This window comes from Ranitomeya imitator, chromosome 2 (assembly GCF_032444005.1).
Source record: "Ranitomeya imitator isolate aRanImi1 chromosome 2, aRanImi1.pri, whole genome shotgun sequence".
In the NCBI taxonomy this organism is placed as follows: Eukaryota; Metazoa; Chordata; class Amphibia; order Anura; family Dendrobatidae; genus Ranitomeya; species Ranitomeya imitator.
The window spans coordinates 820,779,495-820,795,128 of NC_091283.1; the positions used below are offsets into that span (position 1 = coordinate 820,779,495).

The 15,634-nt window shown below is 42.5% G+C and overlaps 1 protein-coding gene across 1 annotated transcript in view; it reads right to left on the reverse strand.

Annotated features, from left to right (window-relative positions):
- Positions 1 to 15,634, reverse strand: part of DOCK1 (dedicator of cytokinesis 1) — a 421,618-nt gene that overhangs the window by 279,082 nt on the left and 126,902 nt on the right. Inside the window, exons 15-20 of the mRNA XM_069753948.1 lie at positions 11,041 to 11,139; positions 8,216 to 8,288; positions 6,021 to 6,124; positions 4,293 to 4,476; positions 3,261 to 3,358; positions 1,979 to 2,068 (exon numbers count right to left, since the gene is read on the reverse strand). Of these exons, the coding sequence (XP_069610049.1) occupies positions 1,979 to 2,068; positions 3,261 to 3,358; positions 4,293 to 4,476; positions 6,021 to 6,124; positions 8,216 to 8,288; positions 11,041 to 11,139 (648 nt within the window). The remainder of the gene's footprint in view (positions 1 to 1,978; positions 2,069 to 3,260; positions 3,359 to 4,292; positions 4,477 to 6,020; positions 6,125 to 8,215; positions 8,289 to 11,040; positions 11,140 to 15,634) is intronic.

A 15,634-nucleotide genomic window follows, 5' to 3' on the forward strand; every position in this document is an offset into this window, starting at 1 on the left:
GTATCTCCAAGAGATATGTTGGCTTAGTCGATTGGGCCGCTATTCTTAAAGATGTTGTTGCGGCAGAAAGGGTCAATTTGCAGTGATGCCCTATTTTTTGTTTTGTTTTGTTTTTGAGGGGGTTGGAAATTTAACATTTAATCCGGTAATCACTAAGTATTTTCTAATCGCTGAAGGTCTGACTGCTGCTACATCCAGTGATCCAGAGGACACGGCTCGGCAGAGTCCCGCCTAAATGGGATGGACAACAAGAACACGCACCTCCGCTTTATTTATTGTTTATAAGACTAATGCAAAAAGTTGAGTGTTGTCCCTCTGCCATCAGTCTCATAGAAAATAATGGAGTGGTTGTGTGAATGCTTAACCTTCCCCCATTCAGATAGGGCTCCCCCAGACCCTTGCTCTGAGCAGCCCTGGGGGTCCATGTGGTCACACCACCAATGATCAGTAAGTTATCCCTTACCCTACAGTTGGGGGATAACTTCTAACCTTGGGAAAATCCCTTGTCTAGATTTGGCTGGGTTCACACTGCGTTAGTGTGACCCGTTTAACGGACTACGTTACACCGCGGCATAACGCGGTGTAACGTAGTCCGTTAACGCCGCCATTACTTTCAATGGCGGACGCATCGCTAGCGCACGTCCACAATGGGCGTGCGCTAGCGATGTGCCGTCATTGAGTGACGGACCTGAGACACGGGCTGCAGCGTTTCCAGGTCCGTCACTGCTAGCGCAGATGGAGCTAGCAGATGCTCCATCCACGCTAGCGCTGTGCAAACGTCGGCACTTGCGCTAGTGCAGTCCGTTTAACGGATGTGTTGAACGGACTGCACAATGCAAGTGTGAACTAGAGAAGTCCAATCCATGGGGGTTGCTGAGTTCTTGAGGATCCTGAGATGGGGGTGTGAAGTCCCAAGTTTATTCAGAAGTCACCTCATACTTGGCCGTTTCCACTTCATTCGCTTAGAACAAGACGGTACACTTCAGCACCAGAAGCAATAACATCTGCACTCCTCAACATTGAAATTGCAACACCAAGAAGGAAAATTTGGGGAATTATGAAAATCACAGGAAGGATAAGATAAGATATGTTAATTATAAGCATATGATGAAAAAAAAACGGAAACAACATTTTCAAAACATCTCGGTTTGTTCAGTATCGAGTATGAGCGCCACATGCAGAGATCCCTGTACTTACAGCTTTGGCTGCTATCAATAAGGTTACTAATGGTTGTCTTAGGAAGTTCTGTCCCGCTGAATGGACTCCCTCAACTTGACAATGTCAGGTCACATGTTGCTTGTCAGACAAGCCACTTGCGTGGTTTAAACGTGCTCCCATAGCCGTCAGTGTCTCCAGACTTGTCTCCCATCGAGCACATCTGGAACGTCATTGGTTGGCAATTGCAAGGAAAGCTGCCAGCAGCGGATCTTGATGATTTCCTCATTTGCATTCATAATATTCTTCACCCTTAATAACCTCATTGATAGCAGCCTCGGCTGCAAGTAAGGAGATTTCTGCATGTGGTGCATATACTCCATATTGAATAAATCAAGTTGTTTCCATCTTTTCATCATTTGCGTATTACTAACATGTATATCCATCCCGTGATTTCCAGCCTTCCACCATTTCCGTTTAATGTTTAGCAGTGTATGTTTGCAGGATCAGCAGCGTCCAAGGGTAATTCTGATTATAACATTGCATGAAAAACACCATTATTTTAACCATTCTCAGGTCTCCGTTAAAGGGGCACCAAAGTGACTCTGCATTTTATACTCTCTCCCTACCACATGATTGCTTTGTATAATCTGTACAGATTCCGGTTTTAACCTGTGTTACCATTTTTACTTTTACTTTTGCATGCAAAATCGTAGTATAACAGATTGCAGATCTGTTCAAGAAGACAAATCAAGACAACAGATCTCCAGCAGCGAACACATACTCTGCTCTTTGTCGTCTTGTTTCCTTTGATATAACTTACCAAAGCATCAAAGACTAAGATATCAAACGTCTCGCTCTCAGAGTTTTCCATTATGATGTTAAACAACGCATCCAAAGTGTCCTGCAAGAACTAGAAATGAAAAAGTTTGGGTCAAAATCCATGCAAGAGTTGTTAGACATACAACCCCCATGCAGTGATTGTCCGCAAGGTTATCCAATACATGAAGCAGCCACAATGGGGAGAAGTGCAGTTGGTGCAGCTTGTCAAATTCACTTTCAATGGTTGCTCAACTTCTTGAAAAAAATTGATCCTTATTCCCTGAAAATCGTGCGGCCATTATGAGCCTATTCAGGTAAAATGCATTTTTATTTGCAAACCAAGACCGCCAACACTAAACGCATTTGGAAACATTGAACAGCACGTCAGTGCAGTTTTCAGAAGCCCCATGTGGCCTTGCCCCGATACGTGCCTCCTTTTATGTCATGAGTCTGATTGTATTTGTAGAACTTTAGACCATTTGCATATTTAATTTCCCAGAGGAGCATGCATGGCTTATAGGTCTGGTCACTCTGAGATGTCACTCTCCACAAGGAGAAATGTTACCCCTTAAACCTCAGTCCAGAGCCTCTCACCTAGCCAAATCAGATCTCATACTTTGCACTGATGAAGGGCAACACCCCGAAACACCGAATCTGCATACTGAGACTCTGGTTTGGCTTTCATCCCTAGTCATATTGCAAGGCTCGTTAAAGAGTCGATATCGACTTTTAGGATTGCAGCTTCCAACAGGTGGAACTATAGAGTTCTAGTCCTCTTCTTCTCTGAAGAGGTAATTTGCATATTAAATTTCCCAGAGGAGCACGCATGCCTCACTCTGAAATACAAGGCCTTGCTTGTCACTCTCCACAAGGAGAAACGTTACCCCTTAGGCTATGTGCACACGTTCAGGATTTCTAGCAGAAAATTCCTGAGAAAAACCTGAAATTTTCTGCAAGAAATCTGCATGCGTTTTTTGCGCGTTTTTGGTGCGTTTTTTTCCGAACATTTCCCAATGCATTTTATAGTGGGAAATCTGCAAAAAAAATGCAAAATTAATGAACATCCTGCAATTTTTTACCGCGATGCATTTTTTTCGCGGAAAAAAACACATCATGTGCACAAAACATGCGGAATTCATTCTAAATGATGGGATGCTTATTGTATGCTTTTTTTTTTTGCGGTTTTGTAACGTTTTTATCGCGAAAAAAACGCGAAAAATCTGCAACGTGTGCACACAGCCTTTGACTCCAACCTTCAAATTAGAATTAGATTGCCAATTTACCTTAACGACTTCGCCTCCATCGACAATCATTAACTGCTGTAAATTCTGCTGTAGTAGGTTTGTGTTCGAGCGCCATTTCAAGAGCCCCAACAAATCAACTAAAAAGAGAAAAGAGGATCATCAGGTTGTAATAGAAATCTCAATGTTGCGCTAGAGCAACAAAGTAACAAGAATAACAGTGTCCCAAGCAGCTACAACGGTGCATTTGTCAAATGGAGATGTAGACAAATGCACAGGTTGATACAAAGATGTTGCGAGGAGGGCACCACAAAAACATGTTCTATGAGCCAGGATGATGTCTCATCTATTATTCAGGATGCTTGGAGGAAACGCGTAAAACAGAAACTAAAGAAAACCTCTATATAAATGATCCATGGTCATCACAGTAAGCACCGACTGTTCACATCCCACGGTCCCGCCCAGGAGACTGGAAGCGAGTGGCTGCAGGGAGAATAGAACCTCATTTTCTCCCTGCAGCCGCACGTCCTGTTAGACTGCCACATGTTTAAAAAGGTATTAACGTGCAGATGACCACTAAAGGCTGCTGGCAAAGCGAGTTTTGCTTTGTTTGTTTTTTTGTTGACAGTTTCCCCTTTAAAACGGATTGAAGATAGCAAATTATCACCTATGTCCAGGATAGGTGATAAGTATCTAATCACTGGATTGAAGCATATCAATTACTGTATTTCAGCGTTTTTTACCCATTCAAATGGAAATGGGTTAAAAACAAAAACGTACATAAAAAATGCAATTACAATATGGGTGCTGAACGCACTTGTTTTTCCTTCCATCAGTCTAGTTTCTAGAGCAAAAAAAGTAACCGGTGAACATACCCTAAGGCTTTTCTATTTAGAGTCTACAAACACTGATGAAGAAACTACAAAGCAATCCAATCTCCATCCAACCCTTATCCGTCTTGGATAGGTCGTGCAGTGTCGAATGTTGACCGCCGCGCCCCATTCTCGTGATTGGTAGTGACAACTGCTGTAACGGCCCAACATCTTTAAAAGTCCTAATCAGCCACAATCTTACCATTCTGGGTGAGTTTAGTGGAGCAAACAAGAGTAGATATTTGGAAAGAGTCTTTGCTAATCGTACAGCTCCCCAGATTTTGCATGCTCTTCCCTGTGGCCGAGTGTCCTTTCTCTTCTAATTCAATCTTTGTTGCAGGAAGGCCAAGGTAGGTCGCTGCGTCTTCAAGTTTCTTTGCCTCTGCCTTTTCATGCAATTAAAAAAAAAAAAAGCAAATAAATTAATAAAAATAAATAAATAAACATCCCCACACTTAATATCCTCTAAGTCAACTCTAACTAAATAGTCGTCAGCAGCGGGAAACGTCTCATTACAATGTAGTCTCTAGAATGCTGTGTACTTACCGGGAGAACACAGATTCTCTCCGGGTACACAAATACTATAGTCACAGCTACGATCAGCCGCCGTACCTCTGCCACCATGAATAAAGTGGTTAATTACAACAGTAAATTAATCCAGGACTTGTGATTCATGAATCTGTGCTACCAATCACCGGCATCCAATTAAATGGTAAAATAATGCACCATTTACTTTCTGATACACGTACGACGATTAATGACGGTGTAACTTACAAATCTATTTTTTTAATATTAGCGATATTTATTGCATAATCGGATCATTTCTTAAAGTAATAATGCTAGCGATATATTACCAGACAGAGAATGTGGAAAATTACAAATAACAATCAGACGAAGCGGGGTTCCTGCAGGAAAGCTCAGAATATGTCTTTATGCTACACTTCCAGTTTCAAGGATATCCCCTTCTGAGAGTAAATATGGTGATGCACAATGGAAAAATAGTATTTAAAGTCAAGGAAGATGTCTAATACTTAAGATATTGATGACCTATTCTTTTGACTGGTCATCAATGGATGTCCGATGGCAGGCACCACCAAGACCGGTGGTCAACAGCTCCGTGAACAGTGCATGGAGCTGGAAAAGCAAAGCTCTGTACACCGTGTAGTACTGCAGCTCAGTCCCTATTCTACAATATCAGTGCATCACTGAACATAGACTGCAGAATAAGTTAACAGCGGATCTATCAGTAAGCTCGTTGTGACAGCGGCGGAGCTTGTAGCCTTTATCTCTCTCCTTTTAAACTTTCTTCTATGTGGTCTGTGGACTCATATCCACTACTGATGAGAGAAAGTGCTCGGATAAGGTGTTATCCAAGCATGCTCGTGTGCAAACTGAGTATCTTCGGTGTGCTTCAAAAATATGTTCGAGTCCCCGCAGCTGTTCAACAGCCGCAAATCATGCAGGGATTACCTAGCAAACAGGCAATCCCTGCATGCGCTGCGGTTGTCGAACAGCCGCGAGACATGCAGCAGCGATGACTCGAACATATTTTCCGAGCACGCCGCAGACACTCGGTTAGCACCCGAGCATGCTCCAAGCACGTTCGCTCATCACTAGTGACCACATCAAAGTTCAACTGGTCTTAAATCAGCTTAGATCTTACCATCTGCTGACGAAGACCACCAGAGTGGAGGCACAGGTAGAGACAGGAGTGGGAGTAAAGTGATAATGCTTATTTACTTTATAACAATCCATAACATTCTCAGAAGTCTTGAAAATCTCCCTTTAAGAGTTATGATAAGATGCAAACTAAGAATACAGGCCACACTAGAATTACACATACTACTTCAATGAAAAGGTCAGTATCTCCACCTGAGGGTCTGGATCCACCAACAACCATCACTTTGAATAAACCCTATTATTGTGTTACCTTGTAAACTATCAGGTCATGTTCTCCATCTCGTAGTGTTGTTCCATCGTATCTCATAAGTTTGACGAATGCCACAGCGAAAACTTTCTCAGACTTATCTTTGGCTATGGAAGAAAGAGAGAACTGTACAGTACTACTAAAAGCGTAATAAGTAAATACATGCCAGATGACTTGCACATGAAACATTAAAAAGGTTGTCCGAGAGTCGACTTACATATTTATTTACGGTAAGTATCTTAAAATTAGTAACTTACAATAGTTTTGTCCATGAAGGTAATTACTATTGAATTAAAATGGCCACAGTCTTCCTACACTGGGAGAAACCTGTTCTAGAATATTAATATCCTGTGAGCGTGTGTAGTAGGAAGCTTGGAAACTGCTTTCATGTTTAGGAAAATGTGCTCATAGTGGATATTATGATCAGATACTGAAAATACCAGGAGTGAGGTGATAAGAAGAGGCTGCTCACACTGCTGTCCACCCTCTATCTGATTAAATTAACTAGAGATACCAGGGGTGGTAAAATAAGAAGAGGCTGCTCACACTGCTGTCCACCCTCTATCTGATCAAATTAACTAGAGTTACCAGGGGTGGTGAAATAAGAAGAGGCTGCTCACACTGCTGTCCACCCTCTATCTGATCAAATTAACTAGCGTTACCAGGGGTGGTGAAATAAGAAGAGGTTGCTCACACTGCTGTCCACCCTCTATCTGATCAAATTAACTAGAGATACCAGGGGTGGTGAAATAAGAAGAGGCTGCTCACACTGCTGTCCACCCTCTATCTGATCAAATTAACTAGAGATACCAGGGGTGGTGAAATAAGAAGAGGCTGCTCACACTGTTGTCCACCCTCTATCTGATCAAATACTAGACATACCAGGGGTGGCGAGGTAAAGAGAGGCTGCTCACACTACTGTCCTCCTTGTCTATTTGACCTAAAACTAGCAATACCAGGAGTGATGAGATAAGAAGAGGCTGCTCACACTGCTGTTCACCCTGTATTTAATCAAATACATGTTAGGGCATGTTAGGTTAGGCTATGGGTTGAACTAGATGGACTTAAAGTATTCCTTCAACCTTAATAACTATGTTATTATATACTAGAGATACCAGATACTAGAGATACTAAATACTAGAGATACCAGAGGTAATTAGAGGCTGCAAACACTGCCATCCACCCTATCTGATCAAATAGTAGACATACCAGGAGTGTTGAGGTAAGAAGAGGCTTCTCAAATTACTGTCCACCCTATCTGATTAGCTCCTAGAGATACAAGGGGTGCTTAAGGCGCAAGAAGAGGCTGCTTACACTGCTGTTGCCCCGGTCTATATGATCGAATACTGAAAATATCAGGGGTGTTGAGATGAGAAGAGGCTGCTTACACTGCTGTCCACACTGCCTATCTGATCTGATACTGGAGATACCAGCGTGCTGAGGTAAGAAGAGGCTGCTCATACTGCTGTCCACCCTGTATATCTGATCTAATACTGGAGATATTAGGAGAGTTGAGGTAAGAAGAGGCTGCTCACACTGCTGTCCACCCTGTATATCTGATCTAATACTGGAGATACCAGGAGAGTTGAGGTAAGAAGAGGCTGCTCACACTGCTGCCCACCCTGTCTATCTGATCTAATACTGGAGATACTAGGAGAGTTGAGGTAAGAAGAGGCTGCTCACACTGCTGCCCACCCATCTGATCCAATACTGGAGATAATACAGCTGCTAAGGCAAGAAGAGGCCGCTGACACTGCTGTCCACCCTGTCTTTCTGAATGACAATACATGGTAGAGGAATCTCTAGGACACAGCAGTGGAGCTTCTTACTACACACACTCCCATCCTAATTTTCTAGAACAGGCTTCTGTCACTAAAGCATGGCTGCAGCCATTTCAATTGTATAATTCTACAATGATTACATGCGTTGAGAAAACAATTGTGTCCTGCTAATTAAATGTATTAAGGAATTTATTTTTTATTTTTTCATAATGACAATTCCTTTAGCTATTTTTTTTCTATTACCGGAGAACTCCTTTAAGCAATTGACCAGTACACGCTAGAAAGATATAAAGGTGTCCAATAATAACAAATCATTAAATGTAGTAATAAGAATGACAGAAGTGTAAGGATTGTTGCCATACATGTCCTAAATTATTACAAATCATTAAGATACAAGAACTCATATGTGCGACTTACACTCCTGGGAAGATCTGTGGCGGAAAGTGAATCTTAAGTGGCTCCGATTCACATCTTCAATGGGGATGGCGACCTTTAATAAATACATAAGATGAAGCGAAGTCTCAAGAACAACATCAATAGACATATTATGAAATTTCCGGCTGCGGGACCACAGAGGAGATTAACAAGAAAAGTGGGATTTATTTAGCGACATCGAAGAAGCAGTACTTTATTACCATCAGACTAGTACGGATTGAGGTTTAGGAGTTAGACTTCTCTTATTCCATAGGGAAAACCCATCTCAGATGGGAGAAAAAAAAGAATAAAGAACTTTTGGTATAACAGGTTAACACTGATCGCGGTATCACACAATTAAAGGGACACTAAACCTAAAGTTAAGCTGGGTGATAAAAAGAGCATTTTTGTGCTAACTCTTGGCTGATGGTAAGAATGAAGAGCAAGACAGTCTTGAATTACAATTCCTTTTACTAATTAAGACCACAAATTGAATTTTTTTCTATTATTCTACTCAGCTTTTGGTGCGGACCATGGGAGAGGACATTTTGCCTGAGCTGCTGTTAAAGAGCATTTAGAAATGTTTTATAGCAGCCACATGGATTTACAAAACAAAGAACTGGAGATGTTCATCAACTTCTAAAGGGAAGTGTTGTGGGCATGCTCTGTGAGATGTGCATAGTTCATGGCGCAAAGAGGCTTAGGAGGTGACCTGACATCCCCTATGGCAAATGGCGAATCCGGTAAACCTACTGTAAACATAGCTGAAAGCAGTCAATGTGATCCAAACTGCGATGATAATGACATGACAGCTGAGAGGTGATGTCTACAGAACAGGAAGTGACTGCCAAAAGGTGATGTCTACAGAACAGGAAGTGACTGCCAAAAGGTGATGTCTACAGAACAGGAAGTGACTGCCAAAAGGTGATGTCTACAGAACAGGAAGTGACTGCCAAAAGGTGATGTCTACAGAACAGGAAGTGACTGCCAAAAGGTGATGTCTACAGAACAGGAAGTGACTGCCAAAAGGTGATGTCTACAGAACAGGAAGTGACTGCCAAAAGGTGATGTCTACAGAACAGGAAGTGACTGCCAAAAGGTGATGTCTACAGAACAGGAAGTGACTGCCAAAAGGTGATGTCTACAGAACAGGAAGTGACTGCCAAAAGGTGAGGTCTACAGAACAGGAAGTGACTGCGAGAGGTGATCACTACAGAACAGAAAGTGTCAGCCTATTAAGAGGCTCAGTGTCCAGAGTTAAAACTATAGGCTTTCAAAAAATTATAATATACAGGTGCTTCTCACAAAATATAAAAATCATCAAAATTTTAATTTATCTCAGTTCTTCAATACAAAAAGAGAAACTCATATTATATAAAGTCATTACACACAGAGTGATCCATTTCATGTGTTTATTTCTGTTAATGTTGATGATTATGGCTTACAGCCAATGAAAACCCAAAAGTCATTATCTCAGTAAATTAGAATACTTTATAACACCTGCTTGAAAAATGATTTTAAAATCGGAAATGTTGTCCTACTGAAATGTATGTTCAGTAAAAGCCCAGGTTGCTTTGATAGCACCTTCAGCTCATCTGCATTGTTGGGTCTGGTCCCCAACCCTGAGGAAGAAGGGCGCTTTTTCCTTCGAAATGCATCGGTTAGCTTTGTGACCTTAGTGAGGCTCCGTCCGGCCCGTGACGTCACAAGCTGCTTGGCAGCGTCGGACATTTTTTCTTTTCAGTGCAACCAGGGACGCCTCTGGCCGGGACGTTCCCTGGCTCTACACTGAACAGCGACTTTCCATATTGGTCGCTACTGCACCAGTCCACGTGCGCCCACCCTACCATCCGCAAGCCATCTATGCCCCTGCTTCTGCTGCGGATATCGGAGTGACACCAATCATCACCTCTGGTATCTACCACGAGCATATCGGTAGCAACTCAGCGCAGCATATGTTATTTTTCCAGCCACGCTTCAATACGGTAGGAGGCTTACACATTCATTGTTGTTTTTTTGGGGATAGCGCATCTCTTAAGATTTTTACTGCAGTGAGTAAAATATATATATATGTTCATAGTTATGTACATCACTAATACTAAGTAGTTGGTATTTAACAGCAATCATTTGCAGCACTATTCACAGGAGGTGTTCCGTTTCATTTTCACCACCAACCATTGCATCTTAGTAGTTTTTTGCACCTCCACAGCCAGGGCTAGTCTACTTCAATCACCCAAGCGCGGTATTATTTGTTTGCATATCTAGTCATCTCCACAGAATCGGCACATTTTCTGACTATACCAGCAGCTGGGAGATTACACTAGCCACCTCCACCAGTGTTGTGCGCCAGTGATTTCGTTATATTTGCCTTGTAAGAAAAAAAGTCTGCTTTCTTACAGGAGCAGAACCCCTCCGTCCATGGCATGTGCGTGGTGTCTGGATGCCTGTGGACAAAGGTAGCGGTGTTTCTTATATCTATTGGGGCAAACATACTAATCTTGACCAATTTTTAGGATAAATTACGGTAAATGCTTTTTTCAGTCTTGCCCCCACTTTTACTCTAAGCCAGACCCTTATTCCTTCAATGCCGCTCCATTTGTGGAACGAGCCGCAGAAGTGCAAACAGGGCTAAAAATTGCTCTATGTTGTGCCAAAATAAGCTGGAGTCTAGTAAATCTGCCCCTCACAATGAATGTCTCCTGGGTCTTAGACTTATCAGTGTGTGTAAAAGTTTCCAATCATCATCCCCATTCACTGCTCTTATGTTTCTGCATTTATGAACACAAAACGCATTGATAACGTTTTTATTATTTTACTGCACGATTTACCTTCACGGTCTCAAACCACCGGGGCTGCTTCACTTGATAGTAGATCACAGACTTGTACTCTGACACAGGCTCGTCGCCAGCTCCCTGGTAAATCACGCTCTTAAAGCAAAATTGAGAAAAGACAAAAACAAATAAATGTAGGTGTTCACAGCTTCTGAGCGGAGGCAATAGCCCCATAATTCAGCAGAAGACGTACAGTGGAGTTTCTTAATAAAGTATAACGAGAGGGGTTTTTAACTTGTGATGAAATATTATAAACAAATCGGAATATGCTTCATAATAAACATGAATCAATAAAGGGAAAAAAAAACTAAATATATATATATATATATATATACACAGCATATATTCTATGCAGCAAGGACTATGATATCAACAGATTGGAGCACCATTACTGAAAAGGGAAGTGTCCGAATCGAAAGTCTTCTCCTACACATAGGATAAGCAACAACTTACTGATTGTTGAAGGTCTTACAGCTCGGACAGTAGTTTTCAGAGAACTCACCTAGTCTTAAATGTAGCGGAAGTTGGCATGCTCGAATTCGCTCCATCATTGTCTATGGGACTGCTTGAGAGAGCAGAGTAAATCGTTTGACCATTTCCAGCAGTCCCAAAGTAGACAATAGATAGAGCAGAGGTCAAGCATGCGCATTTCAGCGTAATTCAAAATGTTGCTCTGCAGAGCTGACCAAGGTTGAACTGCGGTGACCTCGGCGAGATCCCCGCTAGCACCGTGAGAAAAAGTCTAAACGGTACAGAGGCAAGTTCACCTGGAGAATTTCACAGCGGTGAAATTGAAATGCGTTGAACTCGCCTCTGCACCGAGTCTCACGGTGCTAGCGGTGATCTCACAGAGGTCACCGCAGTTCAGCCTGGCTGAGAACGCAGCCCCAGTGACCGGCAGTAACCTCGATGACGTCACCGCTAGTCACTGAGGCTGCGCTCGCAGCAGCTCATTCACCTGTGGTTCTCAGCCTGTGCAGTCGTATCTTGGCACTGTCAAAATTGAAAACGATTTATATCCCAGACATGGATTACCGACAAAATGACAGGTGAGGGATGTTGTTGTTTTTTTATTTTTGTTTTATTACAGGAGACGAGGGATTCAATGGAATGGGCGTTAGGGGAGTATAACTGTGTTTGTTATTTTCATATAAAAAAGTAAAAGTGTGTTTTGTTTTAATTCTAATAAAGAACTTTATTCTGGCTGTGTATTTATTTACCATACAACTATGGGATTAGTAGCGGATAGATGCACATGACAGTGTGGCAAAAACTGGATATTCAGGTCCACCATTCAAGTGCAACTGTAAGGGCGAACCCGAAGATCCAGGTGTGCGCCCATCTCTATTCAGGGACACTGTGTCTGCGACAGGTAAGGTGGTGAAATTGGACAAACAAGACACCAGGGGTCTACCTTATGAAAAAAGCGCACTTAGAGCACATCTGCTGCAAAAAAAATCTTCTGAAAATGTCCGTCTTGATGCTTCCATTTTCTGGTTAGAACTCTGTCAAATGCTGTGTGGCTTGTTGAAGTGCATGAGAGGGTTCTTTACTCTTATAGGAGACATCCCTTGGAGTAGACTTAGTATCCTTCACCCATAAGTATCTTCTGCCGCCTCCTACTGACACCAAGCTGAAGGTTTAGCTTGCATGAGACGAGAAAAGCCAACTTTTATTGGTCTTCCTTTCAGCCTCCTGGCAGGGCCAGTGTTTGGCACAGGCAGACCAGGCAGACGCCTGGGGCCCCCACATAGAAAGGGGGCCCCCTACCTCTGCAGCCCCTGTATGAAGTGCCCAGAGGGTGTACAGCAGTGGCGTCTCTCCCAAACCCCCCTTGAGACCCCCTCAGTGCTGTGATTTACTCATGTGCCCCCAGAGCTCTGTGCTGTTTGCTGTAGGATCAGGTTTCACAGTCACACACAGCAGCCATTGGCTCTGACCACAGTCACTGCTTGTAATCTGAAAGTGCAACCTGCTGTCACTACAGTCTGGATGACACAAGGCAGGAATATTGTCTGCTAAATCAGGGTATTTATTATATAGAAATAAATGCATTCCCACGTGAAATAATAAGGGTAAACCATACACATATAGTACAGGTGTGCATAGGAATCAGCGTTTTGGGTGCATTTTTTTTTTTTGCAGCCAAAGCCTGCTCTCTTGGCAGTAAAAACACTGCTTTCAAAACACCCATTTTTTAGAGTATGTGCAGAGTATCCGGAAATGGTAGCACCTTGGACGCAGTGGACACGTGCTGCGTCCAAAGTGCTGCCATCTTTTGAACACAGATGATTCCGCGTGTGTTCATTGATCTGTGCAGAATCACCGCGTCCTATACATTGCAGGGGTGAGATTTCTCTTGTGGAGACTCGTGTCTACGCCAGATAAATTGGCATGCTGCAGTCTGGAGACACGCGCCGCATGTCCGTCTCCGCAGGTGAGGTGCGGGTGTCAGTGCACGCATAGTAGAGATGGAATTTCTTGAAATCCCATCCACTATACTGTAACATGTGGCCGCTGCGGGTTGGACGCTGCACAAGTACACAGCAGCCGACCCGCAGCGTTCACTGATTGCGGGCACACACCCTTAGAGCTTTTGCTGTTTGTTTTTTTTACAGTATGCATTTTGTCTACAGTACATGTTTAATAAAGTTAGTGTTATTCACAAAAAACGCAGCAAAAAACAACATTGCAACATTTGTAGCATGTTTTAAACTTTTTCATTGCTTTCTACGGGTGAAAAAAATTGCTGAAAGCGACACGCTGCAGATTTAAAAAAGGCTGCAGTTGTGAAATTCTGTCCGGGGAAATAAAAGGGTGTGCAGGAGATTTCTGAAAATCTCAGTTTTTGCTTGTGCTGTAAAATGCTGTAAACTTCTTATTTTCAAAAGAAAAAGCTGCAAAACTTCTGCATATGAACATGGCGAAAAGCTGCTTTATAAAGTGCCAGCAAAACATAGGAGATTTCCAAAATCTCCTGCATGCGCTTGTTTGTTTTCTGACTGGATTTCAGAACTGTAGCACTTTTTAAATCCCCTCAGCTTTACCTGCAGATTTATCGTGGAATTACCGTGGTTTTTGTGCAGTTTTCAACAGCGTTTTTACACCTGCGGATTCCTATTATGGAGCAGGTGTAAAACGCTGCGGGATCCGCTCAAAGAATTGACATGCTGCAGAAAATACAACGCAGTGTTTCCGCACGGTATTTTCCGCAGCATGTGCACTGCGGATTTTGTTTTCCAGACGTTTACATGGTACTGTACACCGCATGGAAAACTGCTGCAGATCCGCAGCAAAATCTGCAACGTGTTCACGTAGCCTGAGAAACGCGTCACTACTTCTGTAGTTCTCACCCTCCTGGTTTTGGCTTACATATGCTGATGTGAAATACTGACCAAACACTCAACGTGTGAACGTGGCCTTAAACATACTGTAGACAAAACAAACATCCTCACTCCAAAAAAAAGCTGAAAAAAGTGTGAAGAACACCACAAAACAAGCTGAAAAACAGGTGTTTTGAACGCAACATTTTTACTGCTAATAGAGAAGGTTTTGGCTACTGAAAAAAATGCTGCATGTGAACATAGTCTTAGTCTGAAACGCTATGTCTATCTGTTGTGTTACATAGGACTGCAGGTGACATCTACTACATTATCTGTTCTCAGAGAGTTAGCACTGTTATCTGAAGAGTTAAAAAAAAATTAAGAGGGGGTTGGGGGCAACTCTTTGTCTTGGGCCCCCAATCTTTTCTGACCCTAGCAACGCCCCTGCGTACAGCTAATAGTGGCAGACCCGTTGGCCGATATACAGTTAGGTCCATATATATTTAGACAGAAACAACATTTTTCTAATTTTGGTTATAGACATTACCACAATGAATTTTAAACAAAACAATTCAGATGCAGTTGAAGTTCAGACTTTCAGCTTTCATTTGAGGGTATCATCATTAAAATTGGATGAAGGGTTTAGGAGTTTCAGCTCCTTAACATGTGCCACCCTAACTGTAAGGCCCCTAAATATGGGGGCCACAGTGCAATGATATCATTTGGGGCCCCCACTTTAAATTTTTGCCTAGGGCCCCACTTTGTCTAAAACCGGCCCTGCATCCTGGTGGCAGCAGACAACACCCACAATTCCTGGTTTTTTTTTTTTTTGCAAAAGGTATATCCCGTGCACCACTCTGTAGTCCGTGCAGTCTTGGTACTATCCTTCAAGATGTTGTAACAATTTAAAACTCCAGGATCCAAGGCACCAGACCATCTCCTTCAGATAACCATTTTATTGATAACAATGTACACAAAAAACGTCTATGCCACGTTTCGGCCACAGAGGGTCTTTATCAAGCCATAAATGCACACCTCTTATTTTTATGGCTTGATAAAGGCCCTGAGTGGTTGAAACATTGCATGGAAGTTTGTTATCAATAAAGTGATTATCCAAATGAGATGGTTCCTGGACTAACCCAATGAAGCAACTTAGAAATGCCCACTGCCTCCATTTCATTTTCTTTTTTAAAGACAATTTCTCTGATTTCTAGTCCCGTCTTCTCAGACTACTCTGCTTTCATCTGGTCCGTTCAAGGACCCGACGA